A 27,619-nucleotide genomic window follows, 5' to 3' on the forward strand; every position below is an offset into this window, starting at 1 on the left:
TGTTCCTATTCATAATCTGGAAAAGAAAAACAAGCTTTCCTGCTTTATTGGGTCCCAACCGATTTCTCAATTTAGAATGAATGAGTCCAAAGGAAGAGAATATTCTTTCAACGCCTGCAGAAGAAGCTACTGCTGTTAAAAGTGAAATCATTACTTGAACAGTCTCTAAATCCAAGCGCTTAAGTGACTTCCACCAGTTTACTGGTGTGACCTTCCTTAAAATATCTTCAGCAAACATATATTTCTTGAATGGTTCCCCCTTAGCTCTGAAGTTTATTATAGTTGGCATTAAAGATGGATGATTGCTGGATACCCATGTCATAGCTAACTCCTCTTCCTCAGCACTTAGGTTTTGACCCTGATATTGGATAAATGAAAAAATGAGCTGGAGTCAGTGCTTGTCCCATTCGTTTGTTTACTGCTTGTAATTTAATTCTGTCCATGTGTAGTTCTGTTTTTAAGTGTTCACTCAGTTCCTTCCAAATATCAACAGCATCCGCAATAAAACAGCTATTTTTCTGTATTTTGTTTAAAGCTTGAGAGATGGGTTTCAGGAAGCTCAGCATATGTTCAACATTTCTCTTAAGCCCAATGTTGAGGATTTTGGCCGTGACAGTGCCATCTATTTTATCTCGATTTTCTTCACAAAGTGTCATCAGAATAGGCCAGTTTTTGATATACTGCTCAAAACAGTCCACCACAGAGTTCCATCTAACATCTTGTGGGAGCGTTAGCTTGGTTCCACCCATCTTTTTCAGAGCTGCTGCAGCAAAATGATTATTACGGAAGTATTTAGCAATTTCAACAACATTAGCCTTTATTTCTAGAACACTTAAATCTTTGGCTAAGAGGTGCAGCAAATGAGCACTGCAACCATATGTCATTAGCAGCTTTGTATTCCCTCCCTGCTCTTCTAAATCTCTTCTCATCTAGGATACATTTGCAGCATTGTCAGTGACCAAACTGCGTACTAGACATTTGAATTTTTGTTCACATGTCGTTATAGCTTTTACTGCCACTTCTTGTAAATATTCTGCTGTGTGTGCATTTCCTGACGTATCAGTTGTTTGTGCAAGGAAGACTTTACCTTCTTCTGTTGTTATACAAGCACATACAATAGGATCATTGTGGACATTACTCCACCCATCAATACTTAGGTTAACAATTTTACCCTCCAGAGCTGTTGCACATTGCTCCATTTCTCTGTCATACACTTGATCCAGCAGTTTCCCTGCAACATCAGCTCTGCTGGGTGGACTGTATCCTGGTCTCAGTGACTGAACCATATTAATGAAATGTGGGTTCTCAGTCAGACGGAAAGAAGAGTTCGTTGCATAAATAAACTGGCCAATTTTTTCATCAATCAACTCTTTTTCTAATCTGCTAGTTCTTATCACAAACCTATCTATGGTGGTTCCAGGAGGTAAAGGTTTTTTCTTCCTTTTGGGTGATGGTGATATGTGGCTGTGGGTGTCTGATGATGATGCTGCTGCTAATGAAGCACTATCCTGGATGGATAACTCTGAAACTGTAGAACAGGATGATGGTGATCTTGGAGGTGGATAGTTTCCAGAATCCATGAATTCCCCTAAACAAAAAAAGTCAATGCTGTTATTTTATTGTTTATACAATTTCTGCTTATTGTACACAACACATCACTGCCCCTGCCCCAAAAGGAATATTTGTTTTTCTTCATAACTGTACCAAATGACAGTAACATGCAGTAATAATCAGAAATATAATTTTTCTCACACGACAGTTCAGTCTTTAGAAATAGGATTCAATAAAAAATGTTTACCAACCTGAAGATCCTGCCTGTTCAGAAGTGTTTCTTTGGTCATCTTCATCACCGCACTTCTCATGATGTTGCCTCATTCGCGCCACCAGGCCTTGCATCTCTTTGTTGCATCATTTGCATTTTGCACGCATGCCTGCCTTACTGATAGGCGAAGGAGCTTCATTAAAACATTCCCAAACTGGGTCTCTTTTACGGCCTGCTGCCATTATAAGGAAAGAATGTAATAAACCTCAGATCGTACACACAAACAGATCCAGACTTGTCTGTCTGTGGCTATGCTGCAGTATTGTGCTCAAAGTTTCACTTTCATTTTCTTGTCTGTTTGCCCTTCCTCCTCCTCACACTTAGATTCACATTCTTCTTGTGTTGTGCAGATCTATTCCACTCCAAACAATCAGAAACATATTGTCTAACTTCTTGGACTTGGCACTGAAGGGGTTGATTCTGTATTCATAGGTTTGTAGAACAATAGGATTAAGGTCTTTTTCTCAACTCTGTTCATGTTGTAACATTTTTGCCGTGAAGAAGTGGCTGGGACCTCTGCGGAGTCAAATTCAGTTTTGAGAACTGCGCAAGTAAAGCGAGAGTCTGTGATAATATAGGAGAGAAACTGCCCACTAATCCTACAGAAACCTCTGGAAGAGCATGGCATTGTGAATGTTACACATATACAGCCTTTATTCTACTGAGTTAAACAACTCAGCTTTATCTCATGATGGAAGAACCTTTGGATGGTAAAATATTTTCCTCAAAAAGCAGTTTATTGAAAAAAATCCGATTTAAATCAAAAAAATCCGATTTAATTAAAAAAAATCCGATTTAAATAAAAAAAATCCGATTTTTTTGATTTTAAAAAAAAAAAAAAAACATTGATTTTTATCCACCCTGCTTCTTTCACACTTCAGTTGTTTGGCGTTAGTCTGCTCCGACATAGTGACGGATCGACGGATCCGTCACAATTGTTGAGAAAACGGTTCTAACGGATCCATTTTTTGACGGATCCGTTACTTGGGGGTTGTTTGGGAAAAGTATCTACTTTTTGAAGCATGTACAATTGAAAAAGCGGATTGGGGCTACGGATCCGCCAAATGACGGTCGCGATGGATCTGTCGCCCATTCTATGGAATGACGGACGTGACGGATCCGTCGCGAACCGCCACTTCGGCGCAGACAAAAAACGTTATAATGTCCGTCAATGTCTAGATGACGTCTGCCAAATCTCGACGGATCCGTCTCATATGGCGGATGGAACGGACAACCATCCGTCACAAATGTATGTCTATGGGAAAATAGCGGATCCGCCCCCCAAAAATGGCGGATCCGCTATTTGAGTAAAATAGCTGTTTCAGACTGACGCCAAAAGACTGAAGTGTGAAAGAGGCCTAATGCACAGACACGCCATCAGTGGTCTTCTAGCCTGATTTGCATCTGGTTTCTATTATAATAGATTTCTCATGACTGACATACTGGATTTCCTAATAAGAAAAAGCATAATTTTTATTGAAAAAAGCGCCTAAACAGCCATTATGGCCATATTTGAACAAGTGCCGACAGGCTCATTAAGAAGGGGAAAAACAACAACTGTTTTCATGCCCTTCAGTGCTTAAAAAACTGCGTGGTAAAGTCCATATGGATCCTGTAATAGCTGTTGTTTAGTGTCTGTTATCCATAATTTAGGCGCTGTGTGTAAGTGACCCTCACTAAAGAGTCTAATACTTGAAGCCAACTATGTTTTCCTAGAAAAGAACATGTCTTCTAATGAATGTCAGTCATTTTTAACAAGGTCTACTACTTTTCAATGAGATTACACAATGGAGAAGGGAAAAAAAAAAGTTGCAGTGTCGTCTGTTTTTAGAACACCTTAACGTAGTTATGAGAATAGTATGCCCGAAATAATCAACATGGTTCAATAAAAAAAAATAAAAAATCCAGCACTGGAGACTAAGTTACAAATGTTAAAAATAATAAGACTGGAGGACTACAGACGAAAGCGAATATACAGTAGGGTGAAATGTACAGTGCGAGAGCAGAGCTTCCACACCATGTCCTAATATAGTAAAAAAAAAGACTTGGATTCTGTTTGATAAGTAACAAAAATGTCAAACAATTGTTCTTTCCCTCCTTGGCAGGAAGAGGAGCTATCTCTTATGAGCAGTACACACAAAACAAGTTTTCTCTGCTCACTAAAAAGGAGTTGTACTTTTAAATGGACGCGTTTACATTAGGATTACATTACAATGGACCACAGGAGAAATTCATTACAAGTAGCTTTTTCACAGCAGTCTCTAAGGGGGGCATAGGAAAGACGCTTGAGTATACATGCATGCAGTGAAATATCTTCGGGGCATAAGGCGGACACAGCACTTATGGTGAGAGGCGTCTACTCCTCATTATGAGCAAGAGGGGTCATATTAACACGCTGGTATCTCTCGTCAGGAATTCATGCAGTTGTCATCTTTCACCACGTTCATCCGCTCTACAGTAAAAGTTCCTGTGTTGCCTCATCCAGATGTGTGCTGACTGAATGCATTGCACATCAGCCATGCATCTGTAGGGGATATATTAAACGGCTATTTTTTCCTGAGAAATTACATCATAAGGTCTTAACTTTCACAGCAGAGAAGCTTTTTTTTTTTAATTGTAAAAAGGTGTTCGTGGTGAAAGCAGCATCAGAAATTTCTACAGGAGAAGAGAGCAGCAGGAAGCCAGTGACAGTCACTAGGATAGTCAGAATATTATTTTGCCTATAAGGCAAAGAAGAGAGTGAATATTTTATTAATTGTTCAACTTTAACCCCTTAAAGGGAATCTGTTCGCATGATTTCACCCCACCCATACTATTTTTATGCATAGGTATCTAGTTCAAAGACAAGTCCAGCAATAGATTTAGGCTACCTTCACACATCAGGTTTTTGCAGTCAGGCACAATCCGGCGAGTTTTGAAAAAAAAATGGATCCGTTTTTTTTCCCGCCGCATCCGTTTTTTTCTCATAGAGTTGTATTAGCGCCGGATTGCGCCTGATGGCCACACATTTCATCTGTTTTTTGCCGGATCTGTCAAAAAAGCTGTTTCCGGCGGATGGTGAAAACGTACAGAGGAACGTTTTTTTTTGTCCGGCAAAAAAACGCCCAGCGACTGATCCGGCGACAAACGTATTTCCAAGGGTCACCATACATATTATTATTATAGTGCCATTTATTCCATGGCGCTTTACATGTGAGAAGGAAACGCGCGTTGGAGCTGTCCTCCATTGCACTACCACACACAGGTTATTATGGGTGAGATGTCCTTTTGTGTACATATACCTGGTATGGTTTGACTTATTGCACAAATATCTATGGGATTGTCCCTAATTTCATTATATATCATGGTGTAATTATCTGATTATGTGGACATTCCCTCTTTATGTGGACATTTCCTTTTTCTCTGTACTAACTATTTTTTTTTGTCCCCTGACCTTTGGCAGGTGACCAATATTTACAGCTTGGTTGTTACATGCCATATTACTATAAGGAATGTGTTATTTGTACATTGTTTACCCCATGCCTGAGACTTTAAAGTGTGGAATCGAGTAATGGATATTTTTGACACTGTGCGCCACTTGTCCATCGCCTTTTTCTTATAATTTGAGTTATTGTTAATATTATTTTGTGTAATAAAATTGCTATTTTTTTATATATTTGGACTTTGTACTCTATGTCTCTTGTAGGTTATATACAGTGTATACCGGTATATATATATAATAAAAACAAGTACAATAATCTTAAACAATACAAGTCACGACAGGTACAGGAGGAGAGAGGACCCTGCCCGCGAGGGCTCACAATCTACAAGGGATGGGTAAGGATACAGTAGGTGAGGATAGAGCTGGTCGTGCAATGGTTTGGTCGCTCGGTGGATACTGAATGTTGAAGTTGTAGACATAAGCGTCTTCGGCCATCATTAGTCTAATGTGTATGAGGTGCATTACTGTGGAGGTAGTTCTGCAAATACCTTCTACTCAATTTACAATTTTATCACTATTTTAGGACCTTTTGTCTAGAACATTTACTATTAATGTGGAACTAAAAGTATTCTTCTCTGGCTTTCAATTCAGTGATTAATGATGACAAAGATGTAATGGATTGCAAAACTCTAAATGATGAAAAACAAAAAAAATTATCTCTAGGCAGAGAACCAAGCACCCCACCCTTTCTGATTAAAGGGAACCTGTCTGCAGAGTCATGCTGCCCAAACCACAGGGAGCATAAATCAGAGACCTGCTTCACAATTACGAACATCGATGTTCTACACCAGGGGTGTCAAACTGCATTCCTCGAGGGCCTCAAACCATGCGCGTTTTCAAGATTTCCTTAGCATTACACAAGGTGCTGGAATCATTCTGTTCAGGTGATTAAATTATCACCTGTGCAATGCAAGGAAATCCTGAAAACATGACCTGTTTGCAGCCCTCGAGGAATGCAGTTTGACACCCCTGTTCTACACTAAAATGATGCAACATTTCAGGCAAACTCTTAAGGTACTGTTACACTAAACGATTTACCAACGATCACGACCAGCGATACGACCTGGCCGTGATCGTTGGTAAGTCGTTGTGTGGTCGCTGGAGAGATGTCACACAGACAGCTCTCCAGCGACCAACGATGCCGAAGTCCCCGGGTAACCAGGGTAAACATCGGGTTACTAAGTGCAGGGCCGCGCTTAGTAACCCGATGTTTCCCCTGGTTACCATTGTGAATGTATAAAAAAAAAAAAAAAAACACTACATAATCACATTCCGGTGTCTGTCACGTCCCTCGCCGTCAGCTTCCCGCACTGACTGTGAGGGCCGGCCGTAAAGCAGAGCACAGCGGTGACGTCACCGCTGTGCTTTACGGCCGCCGCTCACAGTCAGTGCGGGAAGCTGACGGCGGGGGACGTGACAGACACCGGAATGTGAGTATGTACTGTTTTTTTTTTTACATTTACAATGGTAACCAGGGTAAATATCGGGTTACTAAGCGCGGCCCTGCGCTTAGTAACCCGATATTTACCCTGGTTACTAGTGAACACATCGCTGGATCGGCGTCACACACGCTGATTCAGCGATGACAGTGGGTGATCAGCTACCAAAAAAAAGGTCCTGATCACTCCCAGCGACCAACGATCTCCCAGCAGGGGCCTGATCGTTGGTCGCTGTCACACAACAATTTTGTTAACGATATTGTTGCTATGTCACAAAAAGCAACGATATCGTTAAAGAAATCGTTATGTGTGACGGTACCTTAAGTCAAAAGCCAAACTGGGAACAATATGAGTAGTCCACAAGGCAGGGAAAGTCCCCAACTCTCCTCCCCGCCCTGCTCGGCTAGATGGACAGGTCTCTCTCAAAGTGTGTATTTAGGAAGAATAAGCTGATAGATTACCTTTACATGACCAGTACATCTTCCCCCACTACTAAAAGGTGTATGGACGATACACATCCCCATGCTGAGTATCTGATCATATCAAAGTAGAAGAAAGCTATCAGCAGAACGTAGGGTTAGGAGTACAACATGCTGGAATAATCAGTGATCCATGTCCTACATACCAACTCTGTACTGAATCTCTTTGGATAAAATAGCTGTCTATATCAAAATTTAACCACAAAGAAACAACTCAAACAAGTTCAAAAGTTTACAAGTTTTTTCTTTTGTTTTGTTTATATAGGCAAAGCTGAAAGAAGAGCTTAAGACATGTTTGCTTAAGAGGGAGCCGTCTCAGGCAACAGAGCAAAGTAAAAAAATTGTAACCAAGTTGTGCTACTCTACAAACTAGAAAATATGGAGTGTAAAAAGTTTACTTTTAGGCTACTTTCACACTAGCGTCGGATTCGGCCCGTCGCATTGCGTCGGGCCGAGATTCCGACGCTAGCGTTTGATGCGCCGCCCAACGGGTGCAGCGGATGCATTTCTCCGGCACATCCGCTGCCCCATTGTGAGGTGCGGGGAGGTGGGGGCAGAGTTCCAGCCGCGCATGCGCGGTCGGAAAAAGCGGTCCGTCGGCAGCAAAAAAACGTTACATTTAACTTTTTTGCTCCCGGCGGTCCGCCACAACATGGCGCAACCGTCGCACGACGGTTGCGACGTGTGTCAATACGTTGCAATGCGTCGGTAATGTTACTCTATGGGGGAAAAACGCATCCTGCAAACAACTTTGCAGGATGAGTTTTTTCCCCTAGACGACGCATTGCGACGTATTCAAAACAACGTCAGTGTGAAAGTAGCCTAAGTGTGTACGTATCAGACAGACGCGTATATGGATGATCAACCAAGTAAAGACTCTAAAGTCCCCCATACATGTTAAATGAAAATTGTTTGAACCCACAGATTTCAATGGGACCGGCCGAACATCTCCTTACTAATGATGTTGAGGGAGAAAAGGATCGAGTTGTTGGAATTTCAATGCCCAATCATTTTGGTTTCAGAGGAGATGAGCCACTTTCTTCTTTCTCCACATAGGAACAACGGCTCAGACTGCTATTGAATGACAACGAGAGAATATTTGTGGCTGATTTTAATGTGGGTTTTAGGCTACGTTCACATTTGCGTCATGCGCCCCTTTCTTTAACATGGGGGGCGCATGGACATACGCCGGTATGCGTTGTACTGCGTTTTACGACGCATGCGTCATATAGACGCACGAGACAGGGTGCAGAGGACGCTACATGTAGCGTTTTCCCTGCGCCGAAATTCCTGATCTGTAGGATCTTGTGACAACGCATGCGTCGCAAAACGCTGCCTTGTGTACATGCGTTGTTGGTTGCGTCGCGTCGCCGACGCTGCGCCCAACAACGCAAATGTGAACGTAGCCTTAGAGCGGAACACAAATCAAAATCCATGTGTGAATGTACCTATAGTGTCTTAATGGGAATCAGTCACTGGGTTATTGGCATGTAATCTGACAGCAGCATAATGTAGGGGCATTCCAACAATGTGTCACTTACTAGGCTGTGTTGTGCTATTTCATTACAGAACAGTGTTTTATTGGGAGATTGTCATGAGGACAAGATGTCTCGTGCCTCCTGGTCCAACCGTAACCCCACGGATTGTCAGTTTTCTGTGTACATTGTATAGTGACAGAAAGCTGCCAATCAGTGGTGTGGGCGGGGTTATACATAGCTCAGAATTCAGAGCTCTGCTAGATCTGAAGCAGATAAAACACGTTCATTCACAACTGCTGCAACCAGTAAGCTAAGTGTTACATTGCTGGAATCCGGTGTGTAGATAAAAATTGGAATGAAAAGAAGCGCAATAGGGTATTATCCGGATTACAGTATAAGGGCTCATACTCATCAGTGTTAATAAAATCAGTCCAATGTTCCTGAAAAGTCGGCGTGGGCCATGCAAGTGTCATGCGAATACAATGTGATTTTTCTCACCTAGCATCCGCATATCATCCGTATGACATGCGTATGCAATCCGATATTAACATTTGCTGTTACATAGAGTAATTCTCTGCCATTTAAAGATTAGCTTTCTAACAAAATATTCTTGGATAGATAGGTAGGTAGACAGAAATATGTGAGTGAGCTATATAATCATTGCTATGAGTGTGCAGCTTACTGTACATGTATTTAAGTCATAAATAAATTATCAAACAAAATGGCATGGGGTTCCCCGCAATTTTAATAACCAGCCAAGGGATACCAACTGATGAGGGCATATGTTTATAGCCTGGGAAGGGGGTAATAAACATGGATATTTCCAGGCTATTTCTATCAGCCCACAGTTGTATACTTCGCTTTTGCGGGTTATGAAAATGGAGAACTCCCCTCCCTCCAAGAAAAATTGGCTTTGGGACCCCTATAATTAATAATCAACAAAAGCTAGGCAGACAGCTGTGTGCTGATATTAATAGGCCAGGAAGTGGCCATGTAAATTGGCCCCCTCCCAGACTAAAAATATAATCTCTCAGCTGCCCCAGACATGGCACATCCATAAGATGTGAACGTTCAGCTGGAAAGCCAGCAGAAACACCGAGCTGTGCGTGATGCATTTCTTGCGGTGCCGTGACTTCGTTCACATGACTAACGTCACCGCTAGCGTGAGAAAGTTCTCACAGCGCTAGCGGTTTCATCAGTGAGTTGAACAGAGTTTATTAGCTATGAACTCTGCTCATTTTAATCACGGCACCGAGAGACACTGATGCTGCGCTATCACGCTCGGCTTAAAGTCTCTGCTGGCTGCTAGGCTGAATGCTCGCATTATGCCAACTTTCAGGATGGCATCTAGATGTAGCAGAGCTAGATTCACTGCGGGAGGAAATTGATCATCTTCTCTTCGGACAGGTGAGGAATATGGTGGTTTACTTTTTTTTGTCTTTTACAGGGGACATGTGCATTGGTGGATTATCTTCTTGTCGGACAGGTATCATTTTGCTTTTTTATTTTTCATTTTTTTTAAATTAAATGGGTAAAAGAGGGGGAAGAGTATTTATTTCAAATAAAGGACTTTACTCAGACTGTGTTTTTTTTTTTTTACAATTTAACTATGGGGTTAGTAATGGAGGTGTCCTATAGACAACTCTCCATTACTAACTGCTGGGCTTGATGTCCGCTGCCAATACAAAGCTGACATCAACTCCAATACTATTATCCCACTTGCCACCACACTGCGAATAGGGAAGAGCGGAGGCTAAGTGCCAGAATTGGCGTATCTAATAAATGCATCATTTCTGGTGCGGATGAGATGTTTTTAAGTCTCGGAGAGAACCAATATCCATTGCCTCTTCCTAGCCTATTAATATTTAATAACCAGTAAAAGTTAAGTATACAGCTGTGGGCTGATATTAATAGCCTGGGAAGTTTCATGTTTATTATCTCCTTCCCAGGCAATAAACATCTGCCCCCAGCTGTCGGCTTTCCCTCAGCTGGTTAATAAAATTTCAGGGTTCCACACACAATTCTTTTCTTTGAGTTATTTAATTATTAGGTAAATACATGAACACTGCACTAATTACATAAATGTCACTGACATCTATCTATTCTACTCTGACGGGTCACACTGTGGATTTACTGTACTCTGGTAATGAAATGTCGAGTTTCCTAAAAGGTGGGTGCATAAAAATCGGATGGCACACACATGATCCATGTGCCGTGCAATTTTTTTCCCATTGACTTGCATTGGCAAGTCTCATTTGATATACGCGGCCAATCGCAGCATGCTGCTGTTTTTCACGCAGGTGAAAGAGCCCTAAAAAGTAAAACGGGATTTGCTCACCTGGGGAGTTGTGAAAGTCACAACCCCTTTGATAGCTTGTAAGTAGTAATGGGCGAAAGTGCTCAGATAACGTGTTGTCCGAGCATGATTGGGTGTTATCTGAGTATTTTGAATAATATGTTCGAGTCCCCAAGGCTGTATGATTTGCAGCTGTTAGACAACCGCAAAAACGTGCGGGGATTGTCTTATGTTAGGCAATCCCCGTATGTTTTGCAGCTGCCTAACAGCTGTGAAAAATGCAGCCGCAGGGACTCAAACATATTATTAGAGCACGCCAAAGATACTCGAATGTTATCCAAGCACGTTCGCTCATGACTACTTGTAAGCAAAGACGGCTGCTATAGATCCACCAAACAGATAGTAAATACATTTGGAGATTAAAGTAGATTTAAAACTGAGCTGCCGAGAATCCAATATACAATAGGAGGCCAGGTGCAGTATGGATAAGTTTTTGACAACATATCCACCCCTCATCTGGTCTCCTATTGTATATTGGATTCTCAGCAGAGCTGTTTTGCATGCACTTAAAGCATTGGAATCAGGGTCTCTGTCCTTACTGTCAGATTCCCTTTAAATATCTCTCTGTACAGATGACCAGAGACATCATCAACAGCTGTTGACAGCACATTTTCTTGTCCTAAGAGGCCACTTCAGAGACACTTAGCAGCACAGCTTCCCTTTTTGTTTCTGCAAATATAATCTGTCAACAAACCTGGCCTGTTTTTAATATCTAAAGCATGACTGGTTTGTCCTGACCAACAAAGCTGAGGCCATGCGTGACCACCAGCTCTGCTATGCTGTACAGACCAGCTCATTGGGTAATATTGTTGTTGTGTTTTTCCTGAACAGATTTTATTTTGGGGCATCACTCACAGTTGGTTTTCCCAGGCTGAAAATTGGACTTTTCCTCCAACCCCTGACATACCGCATTCCACTAACCTAATATGGGCAGAAAGGACAGTGAGAAGATAGGAAGAGTGAGAGCTAGGCACTGAAATTTTGTCATGCCTCCACATTGGCCTCTGCTGCTTATGTCTGGAAGACTGTATATAAAGAGTAATAAAATAATACAAATGGTAACACAAGATCGCTCAAAGATACACAAAGCAACAACTACTGTTAACTGGACAACCCAGATGACATTGCATTGACAATTATTTCTTCATTTTTTTTTCTTCATTTTTTTATTCTTGTGTTTATTTTAGATAAAATATGACAAGGGTCAATAACAGTATCAAACAAAGTAAAAGATAAGTCAGAGATGACAGGGCTTTCTCACTCAACACTGGAGCAGAGAAAATAGAGCAAGATAGCTGTCGGCTAAACAATTGTTAAATGATAATAAAAAGTATACCTAAGGAATTCTGAGTTATTACACACTCAAGAAATATATATATATGATATAAAATATATGTTTATATTCATATTGGCAGGTGTACTTTTCAGAAGCGAGTGGAAACCACTCAATTAAGGTGAAGCAAAAAAACTATCCCCAACTTTAGGACGAAATATATAATGCCGGACCATAAAAAATCCAGATAAAATACCTATATTTAAACATGTAGAAAAATAGTATTAAAATAAGTTAAAAATAAGTGCCTGTGCACAGGTACACATCAGATAAGGGGTTAATAACACTACAACAATGTGTACTTATGACGGACCAGAAGGTATAAGATGAAAAAATTATTATTGCTAAATACTTTTAATATGAACCCAAGGAAAAATATTCAAAAATAATATAACAGATAAAAGTAGTGAATCACATTATAGGACAGTGTGTGAACAAATGCTTAAAGTTAGGTGCTAGCAGTGAGATAAGAGACCTTCAATGTGAAACCAAAGAAATATATATGAGAGTGAATTGTTAATTGGTCAATGCAATTAAACTAAGGTGCAAAACTAGGATTCCAATGGGATCAATGTCTATAGTATATACCTGGAAGTCCTTCACAGTCCTGGCACAGCACACTCCCCGACGCGCGTTTCGGAATTACTTTTATTTTTTTACTTCGGCTAAACAACTGGCAGAAACATCATTCAGCTGACAGCTAGCAAAGGTGTATGAGGAGCTAAATCAGTAAATAACATGGAAAGAAGGCCATATACGCCTATAACAGTAGGCTCGAATGTGCTAATTACAGCCGAACTAGCCAACCATCTAATATACCTAGGGACGTCCCGACTATCCTGCTACATTCTTTTGGTTCCCCATTGAGATACGCTGCCGCAGGAAGTTTCTCTGGCTGAGGCTTATTTTCCCCTATCCATAGATGAACCATCTGAGCACAAGCATGTGGGGGTTGGAAAAGACCGTGGAGGATCGCTGACAGATATCAAAGACGTATGAGACTTTTATGTTGCTTTTGTCTTCACCATAAAAAAATAAGTTTAAGATCAAGATGTAATTCATTGCATTAAAAGGGACTAAGGTTGATTGGAGGGATTATAGAAAATCAATTAAAATTATAAATAAGCAATTAAGGAATTGGGAGTTAATTGATGGCAGTATCGCATTCTGGACTGTATTGTCAGGACTAAAAAAAAACGGTTATAATGTGTGTCTCTGTTCCCTGAGGTCCTCATAGTTTGGGAAGATGGCAGATTATAATACTTAGAAGGGGACAGCCAACCACACAGAGGTCGAAACTCTACTGCAAAGGTTTCAGAACTTACTTGGAAGTGGAAAGAAACATAGATCTCAAATCAGGTAATCTGTGCTGATTACAGAATTATATCAGTTGGTTCAATGATTTTCTATTTATCAAAATAACTTTTCAAGTACCTAGACATCCTCTTTAAATTATTTAAACATCATCATTTGGATGCAAATTTAAGCACTAGCGTGTTATCTGTGTTCAGAGAAGGAGAACATAACAGAACAAAAAACAATAGCAACCAAGTAATCTAGGATCAGGAACGATCAGGTTGTTGGTGTACTATGGTGAAATGCAGTGATTTATCTTGTACGAGTCTCCAAAGAACAGAACTACATATCTTTTTTCCTTCTGGTGGAAAGATAAAGGGGAAATGTATGTATATGTAAAAACCATTTCATTGGTTTCAAGAAAAAAATTAACACGGACTGTTCCCACTAGAATCATGACTCCTGTCTGTGGTCAATTTTATGAATCCATTTTCCATCTGATACTGATGGAATTACCGTAGTTGAATTAAATGTAGTAAGTTATGGCTCATTTATTTATTTTTTTGACAACAGGAATAACGATGAAGACTGTGTTACGGTTGTCATCAAAATACCAGAAAATTAAAATGAGACAGATATGGAACCCTAAAATGCTGTCTGACTGCAAGGCACCCGCACATCAAGACAGGTGAGAAAATTGCCAACACGTGTATATAATCTAGGAAATAAAACTTTTTCATTATTGAGACCGTCAGAATATTTTTCACAGGCTGCATCAAAAACTAAATAAAAAGTACATGACACTCTACACATAACCTACAATATTCTATCTCCTTTCATTCTTGGCAACTGGTGTGGGCACTGATTATACAGAAGGGCTGGTGGGACACATATATTGATGACAGCACTATAGAATCCGCTGCCTGATGGAGGAACTTTTCTAAATGCTGGTTTCCATATTAATGTCATATAGACTAAAAAGTATAGAATTATACACAGTCTAATGAAAACATAAAACAATGCATCTTAAAAAATGGATACCGTATATACTCAAGTATAAGCCAAGATTTTAAACCCACTTTTTGGGCTGAAAGTCCCCCTCTCGGCTTATACTGGAGTCATACCCATGGGTCGGCAGGGGAGGGGGAGTGGAGCTGTGTAATAATACTCACCTGCTCCCAGCACCGTCCCTGCACCTCTGTTCCCCGGCGCTGACAGCTTCTTCCTGTAGTGAGCAGTCACATGGTACCGCTCATTACAGTAATAAAAATGGACTCCCATAGGGGTGGAGCCGCATATTCATTAATGAGCGGTACCATGTGACCGCTCACTACAGGAAGAAGCTGCCGGCGCCGGGGAACAGATGTGCAGGGACTGCGCCGGGAGAAGGTGAGTATAACTCCGTGCGCTATATTCACCTGCTCCCCTTTCCACAGTCGGCGCTGCTGCGTCTTCCGCGTCCTCTGCACTGACGCTCCAGTCAGAGGGCGCGATGACGCGATTAGTATGCGCCGCCCCCTGCCTGAACGTCAGTGCAGAGGACAAGGAAGACACAGCGGCGCTGGGCGGTGGAAAGCGGGACAGGTGAATATACAAAGTGCCGGGGGCCTGAGCGAGGAGAGGTGAGTATGTGATTTTTTTTTTATCGCAACAACAGCATATGGGGCAAATATTTCTATGGAGCATCTTATGGGGCTATGTGCAGTATTATATGGGGCAAATATCTGTATGGAGCATCTTATGGGGCCATGTGCAGCATTATATAGGGCAAATATCTCTGGAGCATCTTATGGGGCCATGTGCAGCATTATATGGGGCAAATATCTCTGGAGCATCTTATGGGGCCATGTGCAGCGCTATATGGGGCAAATATCTCTATGGAGCATCTTTTGGGGCCATGTGGAGCATTATACGGGGCAAATGTGTCTATGGAGCATCTTATGGTATCATAATCAACATTTGTGCAGCATTATATGGGGCATATTTTAATATGGGGCATCTTATGGGGCCCATCATGAACTGTATGGAGCATTATACGGGGCTCCTGATTCAATATGGATATTCAAAAACACTTAACCTACTGATGTCTCAATTAATTTTACTTTTATTGGTATCTATTTTTATTTTTGAAATTTACCAGTAGCTGCTGCATTTTCTACCCTAGGCTTATACTCGAGTCATTAAGTTTTCCCAGTTTCTTGTGGCAAAATTAGGGGGGAGGGGGTCGGCTTATACTCGGGTTGGCTTATACTCGAGTATATACGGTAGATTAAATATCCAGAACCAGAGAATTCATAAACATCACAATCAAAGCACAATGTTCCATTAAACCAAATGCAATAAAAAAAAAGAAAAGTAAAGCATCAGAAAAAAATGCAGTATGTACACTTAGTGGGAACATGGCCTTATACTAAAGTTAAGGTGCATCTTGGCAGAAAAGTGAACATATCTCTCCTGACCAACACTGTGAAGAATGGCAGAAATCAGGACTACAAGTGTGTCGTTTTCTGGCATTCATGCTAATACTGGGTTAGTTATATAAAGTAGGGTGACGTTCACATGTTCACAATTTGGTCAGTATTTGACATCAGTATTTGTCAGCCAAAACCAGGAGTGGGTGATAAATACAGAAGTGGTGCATATGTTTCTATTATACTTTTCCTGTGATTGTTCCACTTCTGATTTTGGCTTACAAAAACTAATGTAACATAGTAACATAGTAACATAGTTAGTAAGGCCGAAAAAAGACATTTGTCCATCCAGTTCAGCCTATATTCCATCATAATAAATACCCAGATCTACGTCCTTCTACAGAACCTAATAATTGTATGATACAATATTGTTCTGCTCCAGGAAGACATCCAGGCCTCTCTTGAACCCCTCGACTGAGTTCGCCATCACCACCTCCTCAGGCAAGCAATTCCAGATTCTCACTGCCCTAACAGTAAAGAATCCTCTTCTGTGTTGGTGGAAAAACCTTCTCTCCTCCAGACGCAAAGAATGCCCCCTTGTGCCCGTCACCTTCCTTGGTATAAACAGATCCTCAGCGAGATATTTGTATTGTCCCCTTATATACTTATACATGGTTATTAGATCGCCCCTCAGTCGTCTTTTTTCTAGACTAAATAATCCTAATTTCGCTAATCTATCTGGGTATTGTAGTTCTCCCATCCCCTTTATTAATTTTGTTGCCCTCCTTTGTACTCTCTCTAGTTCCATTATATCATTCCTGAGCACCGGTGCCCAAAACTGGACACAGTACTCCATGTGCGGTCTAACTAGGGATTTGTACAGAGGCAGTATAATGCTCTCATCATGTGTATCCAGACCTCTTTTAATGCACCCCATGATCCTGTTTGCCTTGGCAGCTGCTGCCTGGCACTGGCTGCTCCAGGTAAGTTTATCATTAACTAGGATCCCCAAGTCCTTCTCCCTGTCAGATTTACCCAGTGGTTTCCCGTTCAGTGTGTAATGGTGATATTGATTCCCTCTTCCCATGTGTATAACCTTACATTTATCATTGTTAAACCTCATCTGCCACCTTTCAGCCCAAGTTTCCAACTTATCCAGATCCATCTGTAGCAGAATACTATCTTCTCTTGTATTAACTGCTTTACATAGTTTTGTATCATCTGCAAATATCGATATTTTACTGTGTAAACCTTCTACCAGATCATTAATGAATATGTTGAAGAGAACAGGTCCCAATACTGACCCCTGCCGTACCCCACTAGTCACAGCGACCCAGTAAGAGACTATAACATTTATAACCACCCTCTGCTTTCTATCACTAAGCCAGTTACTAACCCATTTACACACATTTTCCCCCAGACCAAGCATTCTCATTTTGTGTACCAACCTCTTGTGCGGCACGGTATCAAACGCTTTGGAAAAATCGAGATATACCACGTCCAATGACTCACCGTGGTCCAGCCTATAGCTTACCTCTTCATAAAAACTGATTAGATTGGTTTGACAGGAGCGATTTCTCATAAACCCATGCTGATATGGAGTTAAACAGTTATTCTCATTGAGATAATCCAGAATAACATCCCTCAGAAACCCTTCAAATATTTTACCAACAATAGAGGTTAGACTTACTGGCCTATAATTTCCAGGTTCACTTTTAGAGCCCTTTTTGAATATTGGCACCACATTTGCTATGCGCCAGTCCTGCGGAACAGACCCTGTCGCTATAGAGTCACTAAAAATAAGAAATAATGGTTTATCTATTACATTACTTAGTTCTCTTAGTACTCGTGGGTGTATGCCATCCGGACCCGGAGATTTATCTATTTTAATCTTATTTAGCCGGTTTCGCACCTCTTCTTGGGTTAGATTGGTGACCCTTAATATAGGGTTTTCATTGTTTCTTGGGATTTCACCTAGCATTTCATTTTCCACCGTGAATACCGTGGAGAAGAAGGTGTTTAATATGTTAGCTTTTTCCTCATCATCTACAACCATTCTTTCCTCACTATTTTTTAAGGGGCCTACATTTTCAGTTTTTATTCTTTTACTATTGATATAGTTGAAGAACAGTTTGGGATTAGTTTTACTCTCCTTAGCAATGTGCTTCTCTGTTTCCTTTTTGGCAGCTTTAATTAGTTTTTTAGATAAAGTATTTTTCTCCCTATAGTTTTTTAGAGCTTCAATGGTGCCATCCTGCTTTAGTAGTGCAAATGCTTTCTTTTTACTGTTAATTGCCTGTCTTACTTCTTTGTTTAGCCACATTGGGTTTTTCCTATTTCTAGTCCTTTTATTCCCACAAGGTATAAACCGCTTACACTGCCTATTTAGGATGTTCTTAAACATTTCCCATTTATTATCTGTATTCTCATTTCTGAGGATATTGTCCCAGTCTACCAGATTAAGGGCATCTCTAAGCTGGTCAAACTTTGCCTTCCTAAAGTTCAATGTTTTTGTGACTCCCTGACAAGTCCCCCTAGTGAAAGACAGGTGAAACTGCACAATATTGTGGTCGCTATTTCCTAAATGCCCAACCACCTGCAGATTTGTTATTCTGTCAGGTCTATTAGATAGTATTAGGTCTAAAAGTGCTGCTCCTCTGGTTGGATTCTGCACCAATTGTGAAAGATAATTTTTCTTGGTTATTAGCAGAAACCTGTTGCCTTTATGGGTTTCACAGGTTTCTGTTTCCCAGTTAATATCCGGGTAGTTAAAGTCCCCCATAACCAGGACCTCATTATGGGTTGCAGCTTCATCTATCTGCTTTAGAAGTAGACTTTCCATGCTTTCTGTTATATTTGGGGGTTTGTAACAGACCCCAATGAGAATTTTGTTACCATTTTTCCCTCCATGAATTTCAACCCATATGGACTCGACATCCTCATTCCCTTCGCTAATATCCTCCCTTAAAGTGGACTTTAGACAAGACTTTACATAGAGACAAACCCCTCCTCCTCTCCGATTTTTACGATCCTTTCTAAACAGACTGTAACCCTGTAAGTTAACTGCCCAGTCATAGCTTTCATCTAACCATGTCTCGGTTATTCCCACTATGTCAAAGTTACCTGTAGATATTTCTGCTTCTAGTTCTTCCATCTTGTTTGTCAGGCTTCTGGCGTTTGCGAGCATGCAGTTTAGAGGATTTTGTTTTGTTCCAATCTCCTCACTGTGGATTGTTTTAGAAATGTTCTTACCTCCCTTCTGAATATGTTTTCCTGGGTCGTCTTTGTTCGAGTCTAATGTTTTTCTTCCCGTCCCCTCTTCTTCTAGTTTAACGCCCTCCTGATGAGTGTAGCGAGTCTTCTGGCGAATGTGTGTTTCCCAGGTTTGTTGAGGTGTAGTCCGTCTCTGGCGAGGAGTCCATCATACCAGTAATTCACACCGTGGTCCAGGAATCCAAATCCTTGTTGTCTGCACCATCGTCTTAGCCAGTTGTTTGCATCAAGGATCCTGTTCCATCTCCTGGTGCCATGCCCGTCTACTGGAAGGATAGAAGAAAAAACTACCTATGCATCCAGTTCCTTTACTTTCTTCCCCAACTCTTCAAAGTCCTTGCAGATTGTCGGTAGGTCCTTCCTTGCCGTGTCATTGGTGCCAACATGTATCAGAAGAAATGGGTGGACGTCCTTGGAGCTGAAGAGCTTTGGTATCCTATCGGTCACATCCTTGATCATCGCACCTGGAAGGCAGCATACTTCTCTTGCAGTTATGTCCGGTCTGCAGATGGTTGCTTCTGTGCCTCTCAGTAGTGAGTCTCCCACCACCACCACTCTTCGTTGCTTCTTGGCTGTACTTTTTGCTGTCACTTGTTGCTGTGTGCCCTTTTCTTTTTTGCTTGCTGGTATTGCTTCATTCTTAGGTGTGCCATCTTCATCCTCTACAAAGATTTGATATCGGCTCTTCAGTTGTGTGGTTGGTGATTTCTCCATGGTCTTCTTGCTTCTTTTGGTCACATGCTTCCACTCATCTGCTTTTGGAGGTTCTCTGACACTTTTTGCACCTTCTGTGACCAGTAGAGATGCTTCTGTTGTGTCTAGAAAGTCTTCATTCTCTTTGATGAGTTTCAAAGTTGCTATTCTTTCTTCCAGACCCCGCACCTTTTCTTCTAAAAGGGCCACTAGTCTACACTTCTGACAGGTGAAATTGGATTCTTCTTCTGGTCGATCTGTGAACATGTAGCACATGCTGCAGCTCACCATGTAGGTTGTCACATCTGCCATGTTGCTCCTAGATCCTGCTGACTTGCTGTGTGTTTTCCTTCTTGTGTAATCTACTCAGCCAAGCTCTCTTGCAATAATGTCCTACAGGCAAAAATTCGCTTGGTGATGCTTTCGAAGCAGCTGGTCCCGGCTGTACCCAACGATCTTCTAGCTTAGGGAGACTTCGCTTCTCCCAGAAGGCACCTGGAATATGCAAATTAGCCTCCTGAAGCTTGAATCCCTGGTTTGGTGATGCTTTCGAAGCAGCTGGTCCCGGCTGTACCCAACGATCTTCTAGCTTAGGGAGACTTCGCTTCTCCCAGAAGGCACCTGGAATATGCAAATTAGCCTCCTGAAGCTTGAATCCCTGGTTTGGTGATGCTTTCGAAGCAGCTGGTCCCGGCTGTACCCAACGATCTTCTAGCTTAGGGAGACTTCGCTTCTCCCAGAAGGCACCTGGAATATGCAAATTAGCCTCCTGAAGCTTGAATCCCTGGTTTGGTGATGCTTTCGAAGCAGCTGGTCCCGGCTGTACCCAACGATCTTCTAGCTTAGGGAGACTTCGCTTCTGCCAGAAGGCACCTGGAATATGCAAATTAGCCTCCTGAAGCTTGAATCCCTGGTTTGGTGATGCTTTCGAAGCAGCTGGTCCCGGCTGTACCCAACGATCTTCTAGCTTAGGGAGACTTCGCTTCTCCCAGAAGGCACCTGGAATATGCAAATTAGCCTCCTGAAGCTTGAATCCCTGGTTTGGTGATGCTTTCGAAGCAGCTGGTCCCGGCTGTACCCAACGATCTTCTAGCTTAGGGAGACTTCGCTTCTCCCAGAAGGCACCTGGAATATGCAAATTAGCCTCCTGAAGCTTGAATCCCTGGTTTGGTGATGCTTTCGAAGCAGCTGGTCCCGGCTGTACCCAACGATCTTCTAGCTTAGGGAGACTTCGCTTCTCCCAGAAGGCACCTGGAATATGCAAATTAGCCTCCTGAAGCTTGAATCCCTGGTTTGGTGATGCTTTCGAAGCAGCTGGTCCCGGCTGTACCCAACGATCTTCTAGCTTAGGGAGACTTCGCTTCTCCCAGAAGGCACCTGGAATATGCAAATTAGCCTCCTGAAGCTTGAATCCCTGGTTTGGTGATGCTTTCGAAGCAGCTGGTCCCGGCTGTACCCAACGATCTTCTAGCTTAGGGAGACTTCGCTTCTCCCAGAAGGCACCTGGAATATGCAAATTAGCCTCCTGAAGCTTGAATCCCTGGTTTGGTGATGCTTTCGAAGCAGCTGGTCCCGGCTGTACCCAACGATCTTCTAGCTTAGGGAGACTTCGCTTCTCCCAGAAGGCACCTGGAATATGCAAATTAGCCTCCTGAAGCTTGAATCCCTGGTTTGGTGATGCTTTCGAAGCAGCTGGTCCCGGCTGTACCCAACGATCTTCTAGCTTAGGGAGACTTCGCTTCTCCCAGAAGGCACCTGGAATATGCAAATTAGCCTCCTGAAGCTTGAATCCCTGGTTTGGTGATGCTTTCGAAGCAGCTGGTCCCGGCTGTACCCAACGATCTTCTAGCTTAGGGAGACTTCGCTTCTCCCAGAAGGCACCTGGAATATGCAAATTAGCCTCCTGAAGCTTGAATCCCTGGTTTGGTGATGCTTTCGAAGCAGCTGGTCCCGGCTGTACCCAACGATCTTCTAGCTTAGGGAGACTTCGCTTCTCCCAGAAGGCACCTGGAATATGCAAATTAGCCTCCTGAAGCTTGAATCCCTGGTTTGGTGATGCTTTCGAAGCAGCTGGTCCCGGCTGTACCCAACGATCTTCTAGCTTAGGGAGACTTCGCTTCTCCCAGAAGGCACCTGGAATATGCAAATTAGCCTCCTGAAGCTTGAATCCCTGGTTTGGTGATGCTTTCGAAGCAGCTGGTCCCGGCTGTACCCAACGATCTTCTAGCTTAGGGAGACTTCGCTTCTCCCAGAAGGCACCTGGAATATGCAAATTAGCCTCCTGAAGCTTGAATCCCTGGTTTGTACAATACTAACCAAATACTGAACGTGTGAACGTGGCCTAAGTGTGAGCCTAAATAGTCCTTTCCTCATAATGATGCTAGCAAAGAAATGGTTAAGTATTAATCCTACGATAAACATTTTCCAATGCTTGCAGCCGACAAGAAGAGATCTGAGCTCATAAACGGTTTTCTGCTTTTATTGACTGGGAGACACGCTTGTGCATTTGTCCTTATTATAATAACATGATGATCTATATTAAAACATTTGGCATCTTTCCAAAGCATGGATCTTACTCCTCAAAAATGTCAGAAACCTGTCTGCACAAGGAGAATGTAAGAAGAAAAGGGAGGGGATAGCATTTATAAAGAGGAATAAGGTAACACACACATAAGCATCGCAGATCAGTTAAATGCCAAATGTGACATGAAACAAATCAGGTTTACACATAAACACATGACCCTTACTGGGGGTGCGCGTCGGATGTATAAGACAGCAATGATAATAGATGTGCCAAGTGCCATTGGGGGGGGTGAGAAGGAAGTTGTTTTTTTTTTTTTTTTTTACTATGGTCCTGTTTCATAAAACAGTTTTGCCAGAATCCTGATGTAAAACAGTTTGTAATATCTAAAAAGTCTTTGCATATCTTGTGGCTACGCAAAAATATAGCAACTTTTGGGAGTTTACTCTCCAGTCTCAATCAGATCCAGTAACTTTCTGAAAATTGGGTGTAGCTTAGTAGGAAGGAGGTATAAGTAAATAACAGTCAACAAATTCATCATGATTATTGTGGCATAAATTAGGACTATAAGGGAATCTTGATATATATATTTTTTTTGCATCCGTCTAAAAGGCTATACATACAAATAAAATCCCCCAAAAATAAAAACTGAAGTAACTTTGCAATAAGTCTTTAATAAAAGTGTCCTGCGGCATCTATACCGACTATGTATCTCTATGGTAACAATCAGCAAACAAAGTCTGTGTAGTGTAATCTGGGAGTCCCGCTCCCTTCTATCTGTCCTCTACTTTTGGCTAAGCCACCAAATGCATGCTAGCACAAAGCAAAAGACAAATGACGGAAAGTATGTGACAGCAGCAAGACTGCAGGGATACAACTGGATGTATGATTTATAGATATTTTATGTGGGACTAATACCGTAATTAAAGATCTCTAGTTGCAAAAATTTTTCTATAGTCATTTTAGCATTCTAGGGATTGGTGAAAAATTTATATTTGGTTCTATTCAGCATTATTTTTAGAATAGATATTCCGTATGTGATAAATGTATTTATAGTCGGTGACTGACTTTTACGGCAGCAGTGATCATTTTTTCATGTTGAAGAGGACATTTATAATTTACTAATGTTTTTATCACAGTTTTTTTCAGATGATACTTGAGAAAGCACCAAGTATACAACCACACCCATACTGGGACTGATGAAGGGCACACACTGCTCTCTAGCCCCCTCTATTGACACTTCTTAAAAGCTGACATTCAAATTGATGACCATTTACTCCTATCTTTCGCACATCATTAACCATTTAGACTGAGTAAAAAGTTTATGCTTAAGTTTCCATTTTTAAGACAGTAATTAAACCTGAGTGAATTACGTGACTTAATTATTGAGATAATACGCCAGTGCTCACCTTACTGTGATGGGAAGGAAGGCTTTTTAGGTCCTGCTGCAAGACGTGCAGCTCTTTCATAAGCTCAGGTGCTTCTTCTCGTAAGAAGTTGTAATTTTTGCTCAAAAGCTGAAGCCGGTCTTCTCCCTAGAAATGACGGCAGAGACAACCATATCATGTAATTAGAATTGAGGGGCCAATTCACTGTTGCTTTTGCATCCTTTTCTTGCTAGTATTATGCTTCCATTTATGACTTTTCGATTTGTGCCCTATTAATTCTAAAAATAAAAAGTTAAATTTATTCTCTTTTGTCTTTTTTTCTTCAGCATTATGACCGTGGCTCACTGGATGTTTTAGCCTAATTGATTGTTTGCAACTTTTTAATAATCTTTCAACTCAAAAAGTTTGGAAAACAAAGCAAAAGAGCAAAAAAATGAGCACTGTTGTGAATTCTGTGGCTGAATTCACTCCTGTGGTCACAAGTGGTACTGCAGCTTCTGAGCTTCCTCCCTCAGGTGTTCTGGTGAGCTCGTTGGCTACTTTGTTATTTAACTCCGCCTGATTCTGTCTTCCTTGCTCCTTGTCAATGTTCCAGTGTTGGATCTGAGCTTCTGGATCTTTCCTGTGGCCTGCTGCTCTGCTTAGATAAGTGCTTCTTTGCTTTTGTTGTTACTTTTTCTGTCCAGCTTGTCAATTCGTTTTGCTGGAAGCTCTGAGACGCAAAGGGTGTACCGCCGTGCCGTTAGTTCGGCACGGTGGGTCTTTTTGCCCCCTTTGCGTGGTTTTTTGCTTTAGGGTTTTTTGTAGACTGCAAAGTTCTCTTTGCTATCCTCGCTCTATCTAGAATATCGGGCCTCACTTTGCTGAATCTATTTCATCCCTACGTTTGTCTTTTCATCTTGCTAACAGTCATTATATGTGGGGGGCTGCCTTTTCCTTTGGGGTATTTCTCTGAGGCAAGTCAGGCTTGTTTTTCTATCTTCAGGCTAGTCAGCTCCTCAGGCTGTGCAGAGTTGCATAGGTAGTGTTAGGCGCAATCCACAGCTGCCTTTAGTTGTGTTTAGGATAGGTTCAGGTATTGCGGTCTACAGAGATTCCACGTCTCAGAGCTCGTTCTATTGTTTTTGGGTTATTGTCAGATCACTGTATGTGCTCTGATTGCTGGCACACTGTGTCACTGGATTGCCTACATAACAGTACAAGGAGCCCACCTAATGATTCTCAATAGAGGGAAAAAAGAAGTTCTGACATCATTTTTTTTCTCAGCTCTGTGTTCAGTCTTTTTTTTCCCCTAGACATTTGGGTGTTTCAGGACAAAGGTGTGGACATGGATATTCAGGGTCTGTGCTCTTCAATGGATAATCTCGTTACAAATGTACAAAGGATTCAAGATACTATTGATCAGAAATCTATGTTAGAACCAAGAATTCCTATTCCTGATTTGTTTTTTGGTGATAGAACTAAGTTTCTTAATTTCAAAAATAATTGTAAGCTATTTCTGGCCTTGAAACCTCATTCTTCTGGTAATCCTATTCAACAGGTTTTGATTATTATTTCTTTTTTGCGCGGCGACCCTCAGGACTGGGCATTTTCTCTTGCGCCAGGAGACCCTGCATTGAGTAATGTCAATGCGTTTTTCCTGGCGCTCGGATTACTTTACGATGAGCCTAATTCAGTGGATCAGGCTGAGAAAAATTTGCTGGCTTTGTGCCAGGGTCAGGATGATATAGAAGTATATTGTCAGAAATTTAGGAAGTGGTCAGTACTCACTCTGTGGAATGAATCTGCGCTGGCAGCTTTGTTCAGAAAGGGTCTCTCTGAGGCTCTTAAGGATGTCATGGTGGGTTTTCCTATGCCTGCTGGTTTGAATGAGTCTATGTCTTTGGCCATTCAGATCGGTCGACGCTTGCGCGAGCGTAAATCTGTGCACCATTTGGCGGTATTGTCTAAGATTAAACCTGAGCCTATGCAGTGCGATAGGACTATGACCAGAGTTGAACGGCAAGAACACAGACGTCTGAATGGTCTGTGTTTCTACTGTGGTGATTCCACTCATGCTATTTCTGATTGTCCTAAGCGCACTAAGCGGTTCGATAGGTCTGCCGTCATTGGTACTGTACAATCCAAATTCCTTCTGTCCATTACCTTGATATGCTCTTTGTCATCGTATTCGGCCATGGCGTTTGTGGATTCAGGCGCTGCCCTGAATCTGATGGATTTGGATTATGCTAAACGTTGTGGGTTTTTCTTGGAGCCTTTGCGGTGTCCTATTCCGTTGAGAGGAATTGATGCTACACCTTTGGCCAAGAATAAACCTCAGTACTGGACCCAGCTGACCATGTGCATGGCTCCTGCACATCAGGAAGTTATTCGCTTTCTGGTGCTACATAATCTGCATGATGTGGTCGTGTTGGGGTTGCCATGGCTGCAAACCCATAATCCAGTATTGGATTGGAATTCCATGTCGGTATCCAGCTGGGGTTGTCAGGGGGTACATGGTGATGTTCCATTTTTGTCTATTTCGTCATCCACTCCTTCTGAGGTCCCAGAGTTCTTGTCTGATTATCAGGATGTATTTGAAGAGCCCAAGTCCGATGCCCTACCTCCGCATAGGGATTGTGATTGTGCTATCAATTTGATTCCTGGTAGTAAATTCCCTAAAGGTCGATTATTTAATTTATCCGTGCCTGAACACGCCGCTATGCGCAGTTATGTGAAGGAATCCCTGGAGAAGGGACATATTCGCCCATCATCATCACCACTGGGAGCAGGGTTCTTTTTTGTAGCCAAGAAGGATGGTTCGCTGAGACCGTGTATTGATTACCGCCTTCTTAATAAGATCACTGTTAAATTTCAGTATCCCTTGCCATTGTTATCTGACTTGTTTGCTCGGATTAAGGGGGCTAGTTGGTTCACTAAGATAGATCTTCGTGGTGCGTATAATCTGGTGAGAATCAGGCAAGGAGATGAATGGAAAACTGCATTTAATACGCCCGAGGGTCATTTTGAGTATCTAGTGATGCCGTTCGGACTTGCCAATGCTCCATCTGTGTTTCAGTCTTTTATGCATGACATCTTCCGTGAGTATCTGGATAAATTCCTGATTGTTTACTTGGATGACATTTTGATCTTCTCAGATGATTGGGACTCTCATGTGAAGCAGGTCAGAATGGTTTTTCAGGTCCTGCGTGCTAATTCTTTGTTTGTGAAGGGATCAAAGTGTCTCTTCGGTGTGCAGAAAGTTTCATTTTTGGGGTTCATCTTTTCCCCTTCTACTATCGAGATGGATCCGGTTAAGGTCCAAGCCATCCAGGATTGGACTCAGCCGACATCTCTGAAAAGTCTGCAAAAATTCCTGGGCTTTGCTAATTTTTATCGTCGCTTCATCTGTAATTTTTCTAGCATTGCCAAACCATTGACCGATTTGACCAAGAAGGGTGCTGATTTGGTTAATTGGTCTTCTGCTGCTGTGGAAGCTTTTCAGGAGTTGAAGCATCGTTTTTGTTCTGCCCCTGTGTTGTGTCAACCAGATGTTTCTCTTCCGTTCCAGGTCGAGGTTGATGCTTCTGAGATTGGAGCAGGGGCGGTTTTGTCACAGAGAGGTTCTGGTTGCTCAGTGTTGAAACCATGTGCTTTCTTTTCCAGGAAG

General features: G+C 41.9%; 1 protein-coding gene across 4 annotated transcripts in view; it reads right to left on the minus strand.

The window, feature by feature from the left end:
- Positions 1–27,619, minus strand: part of LOC138662585 (golgin subfamily A member 4-like) — a 268,158-nt gene that overhangs the window by 66,626 nt on the left and 173,913 nt on the right. For all 4 annotated transcript variants that reach the window (XR_011318036.1, XM_069748392.1, XM_069748393.1 and 1 more), the window contains one exon: positions 23,992–24,117. Coding sequence is in view for 3 of the 4 variants with exons in the window: in XM_069748392.1 (XP_069604493.1) it covers positions 23,992–24,117 (126 nt within the window). In the remaining variant the exon portion in view is untranslated. The remainder of the gene's footprint in view (positions 1–23,991; positions 24,118–27,619) is intronic.

The sequence above is a fragment of the Ranitomeya imitator genome, chromosome 2 (genome assembly GCF_032444005.1).
Source record: "Ranitomeya imitator isolate aRanImi1 chromosome 2, aRanImi1.pri, whole genome shotgun sequence".
Classification (NCBI taxonomy): domain Eukaryota; kingdom Metazoa; phylum Chordata; class Amphibia; order Anura; family Dendrobatidae; genus Ranitomeya; species Ranitomeya imitator.